The sequence below is a fragment of the Coffea arabica genome, chromosome 11c (assembly GCF_036785885.1).
Source record: "Coffea arabica cultivar ET-39 chromosome 11c, Coffea Arabica ET-39 HiFi, whole genome shotgun sequence".
NCBI lineage: Eukaryota > Viridiplantae > Streptophyta > Magnoliopsida > Gentianales > Rubiaceae > Coffea > Coffea arabica.
This window is the reverse complement of record NC_092330.1, coordinates 43500334-43517734: the sequence shown is the minus strand read 5'-3', so window position 1 is coordinate 43517734 and position 17401 is coordinate 43500334. Positions and strand designations below refer to the sequence as shown.

The window sequence follows — 17401 nt, the reverse complement described above, 5'->3', positions numbered from 1 at the left end:
CCGCGTTCTAATTGATTTAATTTTTGGAAGAAGGTTCTGTGAAAGAGAGTGTAGTATATTGTTTATGTGTATCTGAAAATTCACATTGTAGCAAGCTAGGAGATATCAGTGGTGACCAGATAAGCTATTGCTGTAAGCAATAGAAGCTGTAATTTGAATGAATGAGAAAGTTTTAGAAAGTAGCAACGGAATAATAAGGAGGCCTGTAGAGAACTAATAGTAGATAAAGTTGACTGTCGAGGACAGTAGATGCGTGCAAAGGAGCTGGTTGACTAATACATACGTACAAAAGAAGAGGGTTCATAAAAAAGGCAGCGTCCTGTGTAAGGAACTTGGCAAAATGTAGGAGTTCAAACCATTGGTAAGGCGCATCTATCTTACGAAGGCAAAAAATGAATAACTCTGCTCTAGGTTAGCTTTGATTTTTTGGCAGAGCTGGTGGGTTCATCTGGAGAGGTGCCTGCGTCCAGCTTGTCTAATTCACCAAATTTGTCAGAAAGGCGCATGCGAGTCTTTGAAGGCACAGGATTTTGCTCTGGAACAAGTTACATAACAAAGAATTGGTTAAGAAATAGCAAATAAGTAACCGTACATGAAAACAGAGCACACGTAGTTAAAACGTAAAAGGGTAAACATACAAGAAACTTAAGTAGTCTTAAAGCCAGTGAGAATGATGCAAGTGTCTTGCTTTGTACCAGGACTAAGAATAAGGTTAGCACAGAATAGGTATTAAAAACATGAGACAAACCTGCATAAAAAAAAAGGTTTCGTTTTTCTACAGGACCTTGGCACAAAAACTAAGAAAGAATATCATTTTTCATTGGATGCATGCTGCACAAAATACTTGAGGCAAATAAATGCAAGAAGAAGGGAAAATTTGGAACTGATATAGCAAATAAAATAGAAGGCGAGATGGGCTAAAAAACAACAAAGTTAGGAGTTTGGACAAATGTACACAGTTGTGACAGTCATTTTTTTGCTAACTGTGTAAGAGGATTTCTTGCACTGAACAAAATGTAATTTGGGAGCAAGGACTTTTGGAACTCTATACACCAGTGAAAGTAAGCACAACAAAAAAGTGAATGCTGCAGTGAAGGTAATGACAGTATACAAATTTGTGGTTTCGCTGCAAAACTGAGATATACATGAGTAATTTTAACAGTAAGTGTTAACGACACTTGTAAATTCAACCACACCATTCTATGCATACTCTAAATAGATACACACAGCATGTGCAATGGAAAAGTAATGACAAAGCATATATATTTTAAGCACAACTAAAATAGGATTTTCCAGTATTATATATAACTGTAATGCACAATCATCTGTGCTAAGAAGGCAATAGTAAAGATAAAACAGAAAAGCAAGAAATAATATGTATAGCTACTCCGTCAAAACCATTGAACAGAATATAATTTCAAAATTAATTTAGAGATGAGCTGGAAAGATATTTGGGGGTGGAAAAAGAGCGTAACATAAAAAAGTTAATGTGGATCTGTTCTTATGGACCTTTCCTGTGTCTTTTCTAAATTTATTAAATAGAAAGCGAAACATGATATAACTGCAAAATAAGACTATTACCAGCAGCAAAACTAAATATTTAAACAGGAAGTAATTGAATAAGAAATTTAAATTAAGTTTACAGTATGTGCGTGCTTACCTGTATCAGCTAGTTCCAGCGTTCTGGATTGGTCATTAAGTAGTGGCAAATCATCTTTTGCCTCGCTTGCTACCTGAACTGAACTGGTAGCATGATCAGCTTCATAGTAATATATAACTGTGTAACGTTGCCTAGCATCTGCTAGCTGTGCTTGGACTGGTTTTATATGAATGAGAAAAGTCTTTGATATCAGTTGTTCATGAACAAGGTCAAGAGGGAGCTCAACATTCTGAGAACGAGAGGGGAAAAAGCATCAGTAATGTTATAATAGATCTGTCAACAACTTTTTTAGACAAAATAAAACCTCATTAAAATGCTGCATTGCTTCAACAGAGGTGAATGTTAAAAGCTTCTCAGCCAGTTCTCCAAATATGGAAGCTGGTATAGATCCACTGCTGTCAACTAAATCAACATCAAAGCGACATCTGGAAGAATAGTAAATACAGAGAGAATTAGTATTTTGGAGAATTTATCATTATACATGATTAAGAAAAATTTACACAATGATGACTTATGAAATATCACCTGGGTACAGCTGGTTGCTTCTCCTTGCACGAGTTGCAGGTAAATTCAACTTCATAATCTGCTGCTGTGGCTCGATAGCAATTCTTACAACTCATATACCAGTATTTTTGCAATATGTGTTGAAAGTAGAAGCGTGCTCTGACCCAAGTTGTCTGCAATATTAACAATCATGACAAAAAAAAATGTAAAATGGCGATAGCAAATTGTAAAGGAAAAGTGGGAAAGAATGTTTTAAGACCTTCTGTGATGGGTTAACATTGCAAATTAAGGTAGCTTTTTGATCAACTCTGAGAGAAATTGTAGGATTATACTTCATGTAGTCTCTCTTATCAAGAAGATCTGCAATTGTTTTAGAATTTCGAAGTGCCCTGTACAATGAGAAAAACACAGAGAAGGTGTAAGAAGGGAAAATCATCTGAAGTTGAAGTTTTATGAGATAGAAACAGATTATTGGAGTACAATATACCAGTTCTTCAGCTCTCTTGCTTCCTGTACAGGTGGATCAACAAGTATGACAGAATCAAACCAAGTACCCAATGCAACACCTGCAGAAAAAACATCAGTGTTATGATAACTGATTTTGTGAAATGTATATATAAGAAGGTGAGGGAAAAAATATTTCAATGTATAAAAGCAAAAAATACCATTGTAATTATTGACTTTAATTCGGCGTGCAATAATGACAGGATAGTTGTGGAGGTTAGACAGTAGCTGCTGTCCTTCATTAGTAAGAAAGTCATCCCATAAAGATAGCAATACAGTTTGACACCTGTAATGATTATTAATATAAGTAATAAGTAGGTAATAATTTAATTCACATTTGCGATTAAGATAAGAAATGAGATGCTCACTCTTCATCAAGAAGGACAAACTTTTGAACATTTGATTCTTTTGAGTTTCTATTCAACGTCTTCATGTCTAGTGCAGCAATCACAACGCCTAGCACATCTGTAAAGAGAGAACCACCATCATGGAAGAGGTACTAATAACAGTGTAAGTACAGCAATATTAATTTCTCGAGAGACTTACCAACTGATTTATTCTTCTCATCCATATGATGCACTAAATTAGTAAATTTTGTATAGGTAAACTTCACAGGCATGATTTCAGTAGGATCATCATTTATTTCTTGAATGACAGTTTTAGTGCTGATCACCCATTGGATAGTGAGCTCACTTGTCTGAAATTTTGCTGGGATAGGCTTCACTTCAGCATTCGTGATCTTGTATTTTTTGTAAACACGTAAGAGCGGACTCATTTTAGGAATATCAGCATTGAAGATTATTGCTTCCACTTTTGATCCCTGGGATACAGAAGCAGCGAGTATAGCATTAGCTAAAAAACAGGAAATTTTGTTATCACAACCATAGGAAAGAGAACGGGTACAAAGGGGCATTAACCTGTGTATCATAGAAGATAAATTTTTGTTTTTTTGTTGGCGTTCCCTTTGAGTCAGTGATCTGTTGCTTTTCTTGAACAGTGATGATGCAACTCCAATTCTTCATGAAAGGGACAATGTCTTGGATAGGCAGCAAGTTAGCCATTCTGTATGAAAGCAAAATATACATAACTAAGTATTAGTACACAGGTTAAGTGTAAGAGTATATTTGTTAAAGAAAGATAAATATGTATGTGTACCTCATTCAAAAATATACTTGAATTAGACAGAATCTTTACTGCTGAGTCAAATGAAAGATTTCATTAAAGACAACGTTCCTAGTTTTGCAGTCAATCTTTTTCTCATCAAAAGTTCCAGGAACAAGAAGAACTTTAAGGTCAGCAGCAGTTCTAGCTCTAGAAAGTGCAACGTAAAGCTGTCCGTGGGAAAAAACAGGTTCACGCAAGTAAAGACCCACATAGTCAAGAGTTTGTCCCTGTGCCTTATTAATGGTTAAAGCAAAACAAAGGCGGACAGGAAATTGAGTTCTTATGAACGGAATCCCATTCCTTTCGTTGTCAGAGGTCTGAAGAGGTATTTTTGGGATGAAGACTCTTTTGCCAGCATGAATGCCAAAAACAATTTCTGCAGAAATGATATTCAAGCTAAGCTCTCTACATATTAACCTTGTCCCATTACACAATCCTTCATTAGGATTTAAATTCCTTAAAAGCATAATAGGACAGCTTTCTTTTAGCAGCAACTTATGAGGAGGAAGTCCTTTTGGATTCTGCGAATTTAGAAAATCTTCATAGTCGCCTTGGTGCCGCTGCTCAACAGTCCGATCTGAACTAATATAAACTTGAAGTTTTCCAGGAAATTTGTTTATTAATAGCTCATTCAGCTCATCAACTGAGCTATTTTTGGGAGCAAGGATGCATCTATTTATCATCCTATAAGGATGCTTAGAATATAGCTGCAAATCTGGGAAAACACTCTCAACTAACCTGTTTAGAGTTATAAGTAGCTAGAATCAATGAAAGACAGGGCTGAAAATAAAGAATAAGCTAGATAAAGTATAACTGTATGTAGTTGCTAACCTGTTTAAAGATTGATCTTTATCATAATAAGGGATAACTATATCAGGTAGTAAAGTGATTTGGCCATGTGCATCTACAGGCTCTCTTCCCTCGCCTATTCTTAATAAGAACTCAGAGAAAGCAGGATCTAACATGGCTCTCATATTCTGCATGAGTTTCAGTTTGTGTAACTTAGACCAGAGAACAGAGTTAGGAAAGCTTGATTCTATGAGGGCATGCTTTGTTGCTCGTTCAATAACCGGCAAAGTTTGGCGAAAGTCTCCACCAAAAACTACAACTTTTCCTCCAAAAGGCAAATTAGAATCCATTATATCTTTAAGTAGATCGTCAAATGCCTCAATCGTTTCTCGCTTAGCCATTGATGCTTCATCCCAAAGAATAAGCTTACACTCTAAAAGCAACTTGGCAACACTGCTTTGTTTGCTAAGTTGACAAGCTTTATTCTTTGAAAAGTCCAGTGGTATCTTAAATCTTGAGTGTGCTGTTCGCCCTCCAGGAAGAATAGAAGCTGCAATTCCAGAAGTGGCTACAGCAATGGCAATGTAACCCTGTGATCTTAATGTAGCAAGCAGTGATCGGTATAAGAATGTTTTACCGGTCCCTCCTGGACCATCAATAAAAAAAGCTTCGCCTTGAGCAGAAAAACACGCTGCAAGAATTCGGTCATAAGCATTTTTCTGTTCAGAGTTCAATCTGAGAGAGAGTAAGAGATCCTCTGGAGCAACATGCAATCCTCTTTCGCTTTCGATCTCCTGTGTCAATCGTTTATGGAAAGGAGAATGGAAATCATCTGAAGCTAATTGGTAATCAGTAATTCTTTTTCCCATCTGCTCCAATGATCTGTTAATGTCTTGTAGCGTTCTTGTTATGATCTCTGAAGGAGTAAGAACAGAAAATGAGTGTTCGTGCTGATAATCTGTAGAGAGGTCATGGCGAAATTTTTCCCACAGGAGCTGAGGATTTACTGGAGAACAATGAACAAGCAAAGTGGCAAATAGCAATCTTAAGGAAGATGGCATCTGGAAGGCCACGGCTTCTTGGAGTGTATCATCTATGTAAGTATCAGATTGCAAAAGGCCTAATGCTAAAGCAGCTCCTCTAAAGGAATTCAGCTTCTGATCAGCAACCGTCAAAATATCGTCAAAAGAAGTTGGGCCATGAACATGATTCAGAAGAAGTCTCAAGTAGTATCTTTTTCCATCTGCTGGACTAACAGTAACCATTCTACCAATCACTTTTCGACGCTTCCTCTCAGTCCATCTTTTATATTTAGGAGACCAAACAAAAAATTGAGGAAAATCCTTGTAAAGACATTTAAGGTTCTGCGCAACCACATTTGTTTTGTTCATATGGAAAAATTCAGTTAACATGGTTTTTGAAAAATCAACTTTCCTCAATAATTGCAATAGATCAGAGTTTTTGTTGAAAGAAATAAACTGTTGGTCTGGAAGGTGGATCTGGAGAGTATAGACTGCTGGAGTTATTTCACTTAAGCGAAATTCAAAAATGCGCCAAAAAGCTTCAGGAGGTGAAATCCATCTGCCTTGCTGAAATTCCTTTATTTCATCAGTGTCATCAGAGGCATGGTGTGAAACGACTCTAAAACTGATTGAGTCATGGCCTTTGAAAACATACTTATACATGTACTTCACCAATTTAACAGTCGAGCAAATTTCTACATTGATATGGCAGTCAAATGTAGCTAACAGATAGGGACTATAAGACACAACCCATCTGTTATCAAGAGTATGCCTTCGGACTGTGATTTTTCTACCATCATCCCTCCTCCTGTATTGTGGATAACTATCTTCAGCATGAGTCGTTTGGCAACAAAAACTCTTTGGGTAGTGATATTTACAACGGCCATCTTTCATACAAGGGCAAGTTCTATCCATATCACCACAAGGACCATGAATCATATGCTTCACAACAAGCGAATATAGGTGAGGATGTTTAGAACGATCAGGTATTTCAGCGCAGACCACTCTATCATATGATTCTGGATTTAGGAGCTTGTATTCAGGCTTCAAAATTAGTAGCATATGCGCATGTGGGAATCCACGTTTCTGGAACTCAATCACATAAACATAGGCTGCAACTTCTCCAAAGATTTGTTTGGTCACAAGTTCTGATTTTAGCAATTCAAACTTGGCTCTAAAAACTCTAGCCAGAAGGTCCGGTCTGTCCTGAGGTTTTTCATGGTACTCTAGATTATCTTGAATTTCCTTCCATGCTGGGTTGCAGGTCATAGTAAGAAAGATGTCCGGTTTGCCATACTTTTGCACAAGGGACATTGCATCAAGATATCGACGCCTCATGTCCCGTGGTCCACCTATAAAGGAAGCTGGTAATATGGTTCTGCGGCCAACTTTACAAGCATCGGTCTGGCCTATAGAAACACTGTCTAGGACTCCTTGAAGAACCTCAGAACGAATGTTGTTCTGTCGGTTTCTATGAAAATCAAGTCTAGACGTTTCAATCTTAACATAACCATCTACTGCATACTGTTGTAATAGTCTAAGTGTGTGCAGCAACATTGATTCGTCATCATCCCTGATCTGAAATCTGTAACAGTAGTATTCCCTAGCTGACACTGTGTCTTCCTCATTTTTTGAACGATCAGCAGCTAGAGAAAAATGATGAGTAGTTATTTAGGTTGATGGTATCTTATAATGTAAAAAGAATGGGTACAAGCAATTGGCTAGAACCGGGAACAAATAACTTGCCTCTTTGTTCACGGGCGAATAAAGTTGATGGAGAATCGACCGAAGAAGGATGAATGTCGATATCTTCCTCACAGGAATCCTCTCTTCTTTTTCTTTTTCGAGCTCTTTTAATTCCAGGGTGCCACCCACATTCACCACGGGGAAACAAAATAGGGTATTGCAATGGATCATAACAGCCATAGTAATGTTTAATTCTATAGCTGCTGTTTGAATGAGTATAGACTTGAATATGAGCTCCCGTATGGTCTGATTCATCTTGATTTTCAGTCCATATTGCTGCAACTTGGGACGCAGAAGGAAGGTTATAAACTCGCTGGTCAAGGGCGGGATAACAACTAAGTACAATGTTCAGGTTGTTAATGTTTGGAACATGCCTAAGGTTTCTGAAGAACTTAGCATAAGGATTGTCGCTAAGAATGCGCATAAGGAGTCTTAATGTGGTTACTCGCAACTTATCAGAAGTAGCAGCTCTCTTTGCTAATTCTTCATCAGTGTCGAAGAAGTATAGCTGAATTCCAGATGATCTATCGTCTGACCGGACAAGGCCATTAAGAAAATGATAAACCTGACCTTGAACACGAAAAGTGTAAACACCTTTGGTGTTCTTTGTCAGTTCAGAATCATATTTAGCAGCAAATGATGTGAAGCCTAAGTTATTGTTGTAAGTGCGAGCATTATTCCTAAAATGGAAGCTCTCCTCATCGTTACCAATGAATAACCGCTTCAAATCATAAGGCATAGGAGGAGCAACAATAGAAATTTCTCCTCCTGCGCAGCAAAAATTAGGCGGTTCCAAATGGAATCTTTTCGCTCCACAATGGCCACAATCAGGAGCATCAGGCAAAGCCAAAGACTCGTCAGGAATATTGTTCACGAGGGAAAGATTTGGCTGACCACGCCTCCGTTTTCTCCCTGTGGTTGTTTGCATGCGGTTTGTAAACAGGTTGAGGTAAGACTGTGTATAAACAGGCAATAAGGAATCCTAAACAAAGGCAAAGTTAAGCGAGAAGCAACACTAAACCTGCATTTTCTGTTCTCACGGTGGGAGAGTTACTACGATTCTTGCTATGTGCAGAAATTGCAAAGGTCGGATCAAGAGGAGTATTCCTATTTTTTTTCCTTCTGTGGTGAGCCGAGGCCGATGTAGGTTGGTTAAAATTGCTTGTCAAAAAAGAAGAGGTTTCTGTGGATAATAAGATTCAATAAGACAATTGGCAAAGCTGTGTAGACCTTTGCATATGGACATTTAGTTATCAACAGGAAAAGGTGTTCAGGAGGCGAAAAAGAAAGCAGTGGGGCTGCAAGTTATAGCGAAAAAAGAGCTAAACAAGGATCATTGGAGAGAAGGACTGTTCTAAAGGAAAGTCGAATCTGAGGAAGGACTCGGTGATGGAGGATGCATTTTTTTTGCAAATCAGGCAATATATGGAAAACAAAATTTGCAGCTGGGAGGACTATGAGGTCAAGAAGACACAGTTGCTATAAACTAAAACGGGCATAACTCATCAGGATGTAATTCTGAATAGGAAAGGCTTGTAAGGCTCCAAATACTAAATAGGAGCATTGCAGGGTTCAAACAAAAGGGAGCTTATTTTTAGCAACACAGAGTGCATAGTAATCAATAGGAAGGCAGAGGAGCAGCAATAAGATGGAAGAGGAAAATGCAAATGCAGCAGAAAACAACCTAATTAAATAATACCTTCAGTAACAGATGGCGCAGATCTGGAAGGCATATTTTTTATAGAAGAAGGCGAAGCATGAGTATTGAGCAAATGAGATACATCAGGAGTGCAGCGGAACTCTCCACCCCCTGTAACAACACTCTCAACCGGAAGCAAGCACTCTTGAGTTTCTAGTATATTAGAAACGACAGGAGGTTCATCCTCATTAACAGAAGGTCTATCATGACCATAGGCAAAACAGACAGTAGATTCCACACGAGGAAGAGGAACCTTTTGAAGGCGAGAGCGAGAATAATTTTGTTTTTTCTTCTCAGCTCTAGCTTGTCGCAGAGAACTCAAAAATGCAGCTTTCTTGGCAGGTGCCATTTCTGCGTATTTTTTTCGGCGCAAGGCGTTTCTATCCATCTAATCCCAGATACTAAGTAAGCGAGCAACCATGCAAGAATAAGGTAGTAAAAGCTACTAAATAAGCAGCCACCAAGCTAAGAAGCAGCAACTAAGCAAGGAAGAATGGCAGGACGAAGTTTAGTAATAAGAGATAAAATATGAATGGTAGGCAACAAAATATCATACAACTGGTGAGCATAAAAAAAACGTAGAGAAAAGAAGTGCACAAGTAAACGAATAAGGTGGCCGTAGAAAACTACAAGCACAGTAGCATGCAACAAAGGAAGAAGAGGGAAAAACTGCATGCGTGATAGACAAAACAAACGAGCGCAAACTAAAAGCAAACAAAGTTACAGAACAGGGAGATAGCAAGAAAAGGCAAGGAAAAAGGAGAAGAAGGGAATATACGACACCTCAAGCAAACGGCCAAACAGGCACACCTCAGCGAATGGAATAGCAACAACAAGCCGCACAGGATCCCTTGCTGTTAAAACAACAGACAGAATTGAGAAGTAAGCATGACACGAGACAAAGTACAACAAAGAGAAGGCAAAAGATTCTAGCAGAGGATATTCTAAGCAAGAGAAAGAAAGCAAGAGAAAGAAAAAGATTCCAAAAAGCAATACAAACGTAATATAGAATCGCGAGGAAAGAAACAAAAACAAAGCAACGGGGGAAAAAACAACAGGGAGTTCATAATGCAGGGAGAGCAAGTATGCGTACCACCAGCTAGCCAAAAGTTGCAGAGGAACGAGCAAGGTTGTAATAAGCAGCAAAACAGCAACAAAGCAATACAAAGGAAGGCGAGGGAAATAAGCTCGAAGAAGATTGGTTCAAACAGCACCGATCATAATGCGGGCCTCCCAAAATCCAACGGGAGACTCATGATAGGCTGACCAAGACTGGACGGAAATGCTTCAATGAATGTCGTCATCAATCATCATCATCCAAAAGCAAAGAAGGAAGAGCCATCCAAAAGCAAAGAAGGAAGAGCCGAAGGTCATTCTGTGTCAGCATTGCACAGTGTGCAAGGAAGAAGAAATTGACACTAACAGGCCATTGAATAGAATATAGTCTTTAAGGCACATTGGGTAATTGCGACAAGATAGGCAGGGTAAAATTGCCATTTTGGTTTCCCTTTATTCAGCTGACCACCTAACGTTTGACATTGAAATAACGTTTGACATTGAAAGAAAAGACATCACACCTGCTACAATGTTACAATGCGCCATAACAACCACTCTTCACACTCTATTCACCCTAACATTATCAGTTTTGAGTACTATCGTACAGTTCCAGTCTTAGTTTTATTCCTTTATGTTTATATTATATTATTATTTATATCGTTATATTATTATAAAACGACGGTACTTAGTCTTAGTCCGCTAACAACTAAGAAGAAAAAATAAGAAACGAAGCAAAGAAAGAACGGAAAGCAAACGAATTGGAGAACGAAGTTGGACGAACACTGTCCAACCAATCACGCTTGGCCACATCATCAAAAGTACACAATCTTGAGGCATGGCATTCGCTCTTTTATACCTATGTTAATTAAAACATCTGAATTGATGAAAATACCCTTCTACATAGCTTATAAGGAAAGACCCTTTGGGATAATTTTAGAAACCTCCCTGAGGTTCTTGACAATTTTACTAGCTTTCTCGAGGTTTGAAAAATTACACACACCCCTCTTATCATTTAAAATAATAATTTTACCCTTAAATATTTGATATGTTTATACTTAGAATGAGTTTGAAAATTATTTTTGCATTCTTTTTCCTTCTAATTCCTTTTTTTTTTAATTTGTCGCCAATAAAACTGTTGAACTACCACTATTACTTCTAGTTTTTATTGTAACCAAATATCGAACTAGTGATTTTTTTAACAAATTAATTTTATATGTAATCCAATGTTTTTGCTGATCTTTGTTTTCTATTTTTTAGTACTAAAATTAATAGTAAGGCCCAAAATCACTACCAAATTATGATAATTTCACTACCCGAAAAATTCATAAACTCTAAATGAATTATTTCAATATTTTCTTTTCTATTTTATAAATCTAAATCCATAATAAAAAAAGTACCATCAAAAGTATCCTATCATAATGATAAAATTATTATTATAGTTGTTTATCAAATAGTAGGTATGGACATGAACAATTTGGCACCTTTTTTTTATAATGATATTAGATAATCTTATAATTGTATAGGAACATAAATTAAAACCCATTACACAAGGACATTTTTGGGTATTCATTAAAAAAAATTGACCAAATCAATATTATTTTCAAATTTTGTTACCAAAACTATCAAATCAAGGGAGATAAGTATAATTTTTCAAACTTCAGAGGAGCTCAGTGAAATTATTAGAAACCTCAGGGTAGGCTTCTAAAATTATCCCAGATTCTTTTGATGTTCAAATTACAAGATTTGATTTTTTACAATAAAATATTTTTTATTGAATTTTAATTGGAAGACTAAAATTCTCTGTCCAAAATCACCATGCACGTAATTATTTTAAGGAGTAAACTGCAACTCTGCCAAATCATAAAGGGAGTTTTTGTCATTAAACCTTCATATTCTAACACAGGTGGATCAAATTAGCCACTTCTTTAAGAAGATTGCCCCGATGATTTTGTAATTTAAATAAAGTTGTGTTTAGATTGCATTTTCCGTCATTTTTCATGGAAAAATTACTGTAGTGATTTGATATATGTGAAGAAAAAAGATGATAGGGAAATATGATCACGGAAAACGATAATATTTTTTGACGGAAACAAACAATCCAAACAAGGCCTAAATTTTCTTTTGAGTTCTCAACCCAAAAGAAAAAAAAAAGGGGTTGTCTTGCCAGCCATGCAAACTATGCCTCGTACTGGTAAAATAATCTTCTTCAGTCACAGACCTTTACACGGTGATAATTACCAAAATCTTCAAAACTCAAACACATAAATGGACACACTTAGTCAAATAAATGATCAAGTGCAACAACATAATCCTACAATGTGATCAGCATCCCGAGAAGGTTACATCAGGTAAAAAGTATGTACAGTCAACCAATACTAGGAACCTCTCGTATTCACGAAGTGGTGCCTACATAAAACCTCTTACTCCCAAGAAAATCACCATCCATCGTCTGAATCTCATGAAAGTAAAGGAAAATTGAATATTGAAACCACTGCGTGCCTCCAAATGCTTCATTCATGTCCGCTTTATCTTTGAAAATGTACCAGTTTCCGAGAAATAGGTGCTTTGAGTTCCACTTCCAAGCTGATTTGCAAGTGCTTGAGGATTGCTAAGCTCAATCCCCTATGAAACATAAAAAGCAAGATCTTCAACAAAAGGTGAAGGAGCATTGGGCCTCTAAGGAGGAGAAAGAGAACAAAGATCGACTTAAAGCAACAATACTAGACAAGTATCGACTGAAAGCAACAATACTAGGCATGTATTTATTACATATGCGAGGACAAAAAAATTGTTCCAGCCACCCAAAAGAAAAAAGGGGAAAAAAACAACAACCATTTTGTTTCGAGCCCATAGGCAAAAACAAAATCATATCACATCCCCAAAACAGACAGATTGGCTACTTCATCCATTTAAATAGTTAAAAAGATGACTTAGTTTGAGAAGTTTATGTAACTTCACTGTATCTTCTAAGTTCTATCATGCATAACAGAATCTTTGCATCATAGTTCGACACCAACTCATAGCACAAGGCCACTAACAGTCCAACACACCTCACAGTTCATTTTCTACATGAAGCAGCTTATGCTTAAAAGGTCTAAATAGAGAACTATAAACTGCAACTGATAAAAGAACTCTCTTAAAGGATTCTTACCAAAGTCCATATGGACAAAAGGACAACCATTTAAAAGAAGAATCATATTCTTCTGACTTCAAGTTTCTAGATTTGTTCAATCTTATGCCTTTGCTCAGATGAGAAACTGATAAATAATGGGAGTAGAAAAGATAACACTACCCTCAAGACCTAAGAAAGTACCTAAGCCATCTGGTTGCTTGATTCATGCTGATTACTTTACAAATAGTGAGGCTCAAGAGTTACTAGGAGATTAAATAGTCAGTAATGCATCAAACCTGCACAGGTGTGAAGGCTAAACTGGAGGTAAGTCCTGAGGTAGCACCACTGCTTCCATACTGCTTTTCCTTGAACCTAGAAACATATGAAGACTATAAGGCCGAAAACTACACGTAGAAATCAGAATGATCGCCAATGAGCAGAAAATAATTTTTTAAGGACGGAAAAAATGCTGCAATTTAGATCCACTAGGAGGAATCAGAAACAGATGAAGAGGCAAGAAGAGACGTACTTCTTAGCTACTTTTGCAGAAAGCTTGCTAGGACCAGCTGATACACGCAATTTTCCACTACCAGCTTGACCAAGCATTCCATACCCTTCGCCAAGCCCATCACCTATTCCCATGGACAATATAAACAGTGAGAAGGACTCCATCCCATGACAGAATAGTCGTAGCACAAAAATTATACATGCATGGACCTTCTGAACATAAGTAGCAACACAGATTTGCTTTTATATGTCTTTCAAAATAAGGTAATAGATGGAACAGCCAGACATATTAGACACGCAAATAGCAGCACATATTTGCATAAGCACGTTTTTACCACGAAGGGGAAACACTTTGATGTCATAATCTCAAAGCTTCACTGCTTTCCCAACAGGCAAAGCATAACCATTATGACCTTGTTCTAAGTTACCACTTACGAACATTGATTCCTCTCCTCTTTTTCAAGATTCCAAGCATGAAATCAGAAGTATAATCTATTTGCTTGTAACATAAACTACCATGATTGGCAGCAAGCACTTGCATTACTTTATGTCTAAAACTGAACATTCAGCTTCGAGCAATTTACAATAGCAACTCTATAAAGTAGATAGATGACTCGAATCGCATTCATCGATGAATTTTAGGTGGATGATGATCATTACCCAAAGAGCTCTCTTCAGGAACTCCAAAAGCCATCCTATTTGCCAGCTTCCTCATGTCTGTCAAAGCATATCTGAATCAAAGTAAAGAAATACATTAACTCTGAAACTTTCAAACCGAAGAAAGCTAACTTTAATTAATCCGTAGAGAAAGAAAAAAATCTGCAATACCTCTCTTTCGTCTTCCGCAGCCTTCGACCACCTCTCTTTTTCTTGGGCTCAGAATCAGGAACAGGCAGAGGTTTAGGCTGCTTTGCAGGAGGGGGTTCTTGCCATTTCTCTATCTTTTTGAGAATTTCATCACGTAAAGATCTTCCCACTTTCCCAGTTGAATCACCTTTTATAGAGTCTATACGTGCTGCCAAGGTAGACTTTGCAGCCAAGAGTCGACAGGCACGTTTTCTCAAGGTAGGTGGCGTACTCTGAAATATTTCAGTTTGCTCAAGATAACCAACATGGATTTGGGAATTTGCCGTTGAAAACCCTGCTAAGGTCTTCCTCTTGGCACCAAGAAGCTGGACATTGCAAGCAGGCATCCTTGCCAGCGCAGAAAGACCACCAGCCGTTCCCATGAGTTTTGCAGCAACTGCAGTTCCAACAATAGCCGAAACATTAGGAGCAATATACCCCATCCGACTCTCCACAAAATCAAGGACCTTTTTCTTGGCTGAATCTAGAGTGAGAGCTCTATCACATGCATCAATTGTCTTCTGCAAGACTTCATCTGGAAGTGGCTTTCCACTGGTAGTTGATGCAGTAACTGAAATAACCATGATAATGGCCGAAGGCAGAAGACCTTCAAGATCAACAAGGGTAAGATCCATCTCATTTCCAATTTTCTTAACCACACGAGCATAATCAATCGGGTGATGAACCAGAGATTCTAGTTCTGGAAACTTCAAGCGATACTTATCACGAATAAAATTGTGGATTATGACAATTTCATTCTCAATATCAACTGACAATGCATTGCAGTCTACAATCAACTGATACTCAGGATCATCCTCCAAAACAATGCTTTGATTGGAAATGTCAGACCCCTTCTCAAGTGCATCTTCAACTTTCTGCAACATAAGAACCAACAACTAATTTATCCAAGGCAATATGCAGATCAACCATAAGTGGGAAAAAATGTAATAATGGAGTTGTAACACGAAAATGAAATGATGATCAAATAAAAATTTTAGCTAACCTGCATTATATCATTATACCGCTGTGTCTTCTGTAGCTTGGAGACACTGTCCAGGTCATCATAATTCAGAGCTTCGATGTCTGCCAAGTCCCCATCAACATCTTCTTCCATTTGCTCGGCATCCCCATTATCCTCATTCTGAAAAAGCACATACCCAATTAAATCCCAAAACTCAAGGCAAATGTCATCGTCCAACAGAAAATTCATGCATCTTTGAGGAACAAAGAAAGCATAAATGGTGAAAGCCGTGAAATGTGAAGAAAAAAAGCACTCACAAGACTATCAGCTTCATTATCAGACAATTCCTCAAGATCTGCCAGGAATGAATCAGCAAGGGTAGCCTGCGACCAATAAATCTATTGTCACTTTGAAATTTACGACACAGTAGATAAGCATAAAACTACTACGACCATCTATTTTCCATAAGCGAACATATTAATTCACAAAGCAATAAACATAGTCATAACAGCTGGCAATAGAAAGCACAAAAGCCTTAAAACAATAAAAACCTAAACTTTACTTCAGCAAGTTAATTTTAGAATGATATTATACGATATACAACATAAATCATCAAAATTAAGATTCCAATAAAGAAGTTGAATTCGTTAATTTGGAAAATTACCATGAGGAGAGCGGTGGAAGAAAATTCCCGGAGCTGAATCAGCTGCTCTAGCCTGAAAGTCCAATTGAAGAACCTGATTTTTGAAACAAAAATTACAGTAAAATTATCATTAAGAAGTGCAATTTCCAGAAGGAAGCCGATGAATTCGAGTGCGGTGGGGTGCCTTGTGGACTAGGGTTTATATTTTCGAAATTCAAAATTATCGACTAAAAGAATTGAAGCAAGAAGAGAAACTCCACTGACTTCCGCGACGGGAAGGTTTAGTCCGTTTCCGATGATGAGGAGCCAGACAACTGGAGCAGACGAAAATTGGTTTTTACTTTAGTAGCGTTTTCGGATACAGGTTTGCTGCGGGATAAATGTACCGTGTTTCCCGGACGACGGCGTTTGGAACTTCGGATCGATGTCGCAGTGCAAGAGTGATAGCTGCGACGCTTAGTCTGATACCACGTCGTTTTGCAATTCTTTCTTTTGACCTTTTTATTTAAATTAGAGGGATATATTAGGGGGAGGGATACCTTTCCGACTCAAAAAAAAAATACAGTGCATGTGTTTGGATAGTAAATTTTTTGAAAAAATATTATAGTATTTTTTTTATAAAAGGTGGTTAGAAAATGTATTAATAATATAAATAAATATATTTGATAAATAATCTACTTTCTAAACAAATTAATTGAAAACAAAATTACTTCATGTACAAAAAATCATAAAATAATTGCCAAAAAAGAATACAGCGTAATTTTAACAAAAAAAAAATCTGTCAAATAAGAAATTTCATTAAAATATTTAAGGGCAAATTATCATTTGAAATAATAAGGGAGGTATGTATAATTTTTTAAATTTCAGGGGAGCTCGATGAAATTGTCAGAATTATCCCCATATTGTATTCTATCAGCATCTGGGATTGGCGTGGCGATGGTGGCCGAACTCAGGTGTTTGGTCACCGAGGGGCCGAAGCCTGTAGTAGTACACCATGATTCTACATTCGCTCGGGCATATTCCGACCGATACGGATCCCTCTAAAGGATGAACTACGTCAGAGATGACCCAAGTTCTTGGTATCAACTATCTTTCAAGTGGAATGCATCAATATGGGCCACTAATCTGGCCTGGTACTGATTCATCTATGGGCTTTCATTCGTCTAATTGTTTTGGCGTCCAAGAGAG

General features: G+C 37.4%; 2 protein-coding genes across 2 annotated transcripts; both read right to left on the bottom strand.

The window, feature by feature from the left end:
• Nucleotides 1-407: 407 nt before the first annotated feature.
• LOC140016611 (replication protein A 70 kDa DNA-binding subunit B-like) lies at nucleotides 408-3581 on the bottom strand. The gene is made up of 9 exons (XM_072070174.1): nucleotides 3215-3581; nucleotides 3037-3133; nucleotides 2830-2954; nucleotides 2652-2730; nucleotides 2424-2553; nucleotides 2186-2337; nucleotides 1965-2085; nucleotides 1661-1889; nucleotides 408-535 (listed from the first exon to the last, which is right to left on the bottom strand). The coding sequence occupies exons 1-9, from the start codon at nucleotides 3579-3581 to the stop codon at nucleotides 408-410; spliced, it is 1428 nt and encodes a 475-aa protein (XP_071926275.1).
• Nucleotides 3582-12299: 8718 nt separating this feature from the next.
• On the bottom strand, nucleotides 12300-16614 carry LOC113717072 (U4/U6 small nuclear ribonucleoprotein Prp31 homolog). The gene is made up of 9 exons (XM_027241721.2): nucleotides 16478-16614; nucleotides 16235-16307; nucleotides 15888-15953; nucleotides 15613-15750; nucleotides 14592-15484; nucleotides 14424-14494; nucleotides 13786-13888; nucleotides 13553-13628; nucleotides 12300-12766 (listed from the first exon to the last, which is right to left on the bottom strand). Exons 2-9 carry the CDS (start codon nucleotides 16235-16237, stop codon nucleotides 12659-12661), a joined length of 1458 nt encoding a protein of 485 aa, XP_027097522.2. The 5' UTR covers nucleotides 16238-16307; nucleotides 16478-16614; the 3' UTR covers nucleotides 12300-12658.
• Nucleotides 16615-17401: the final 787 nt, after the last annotated feature.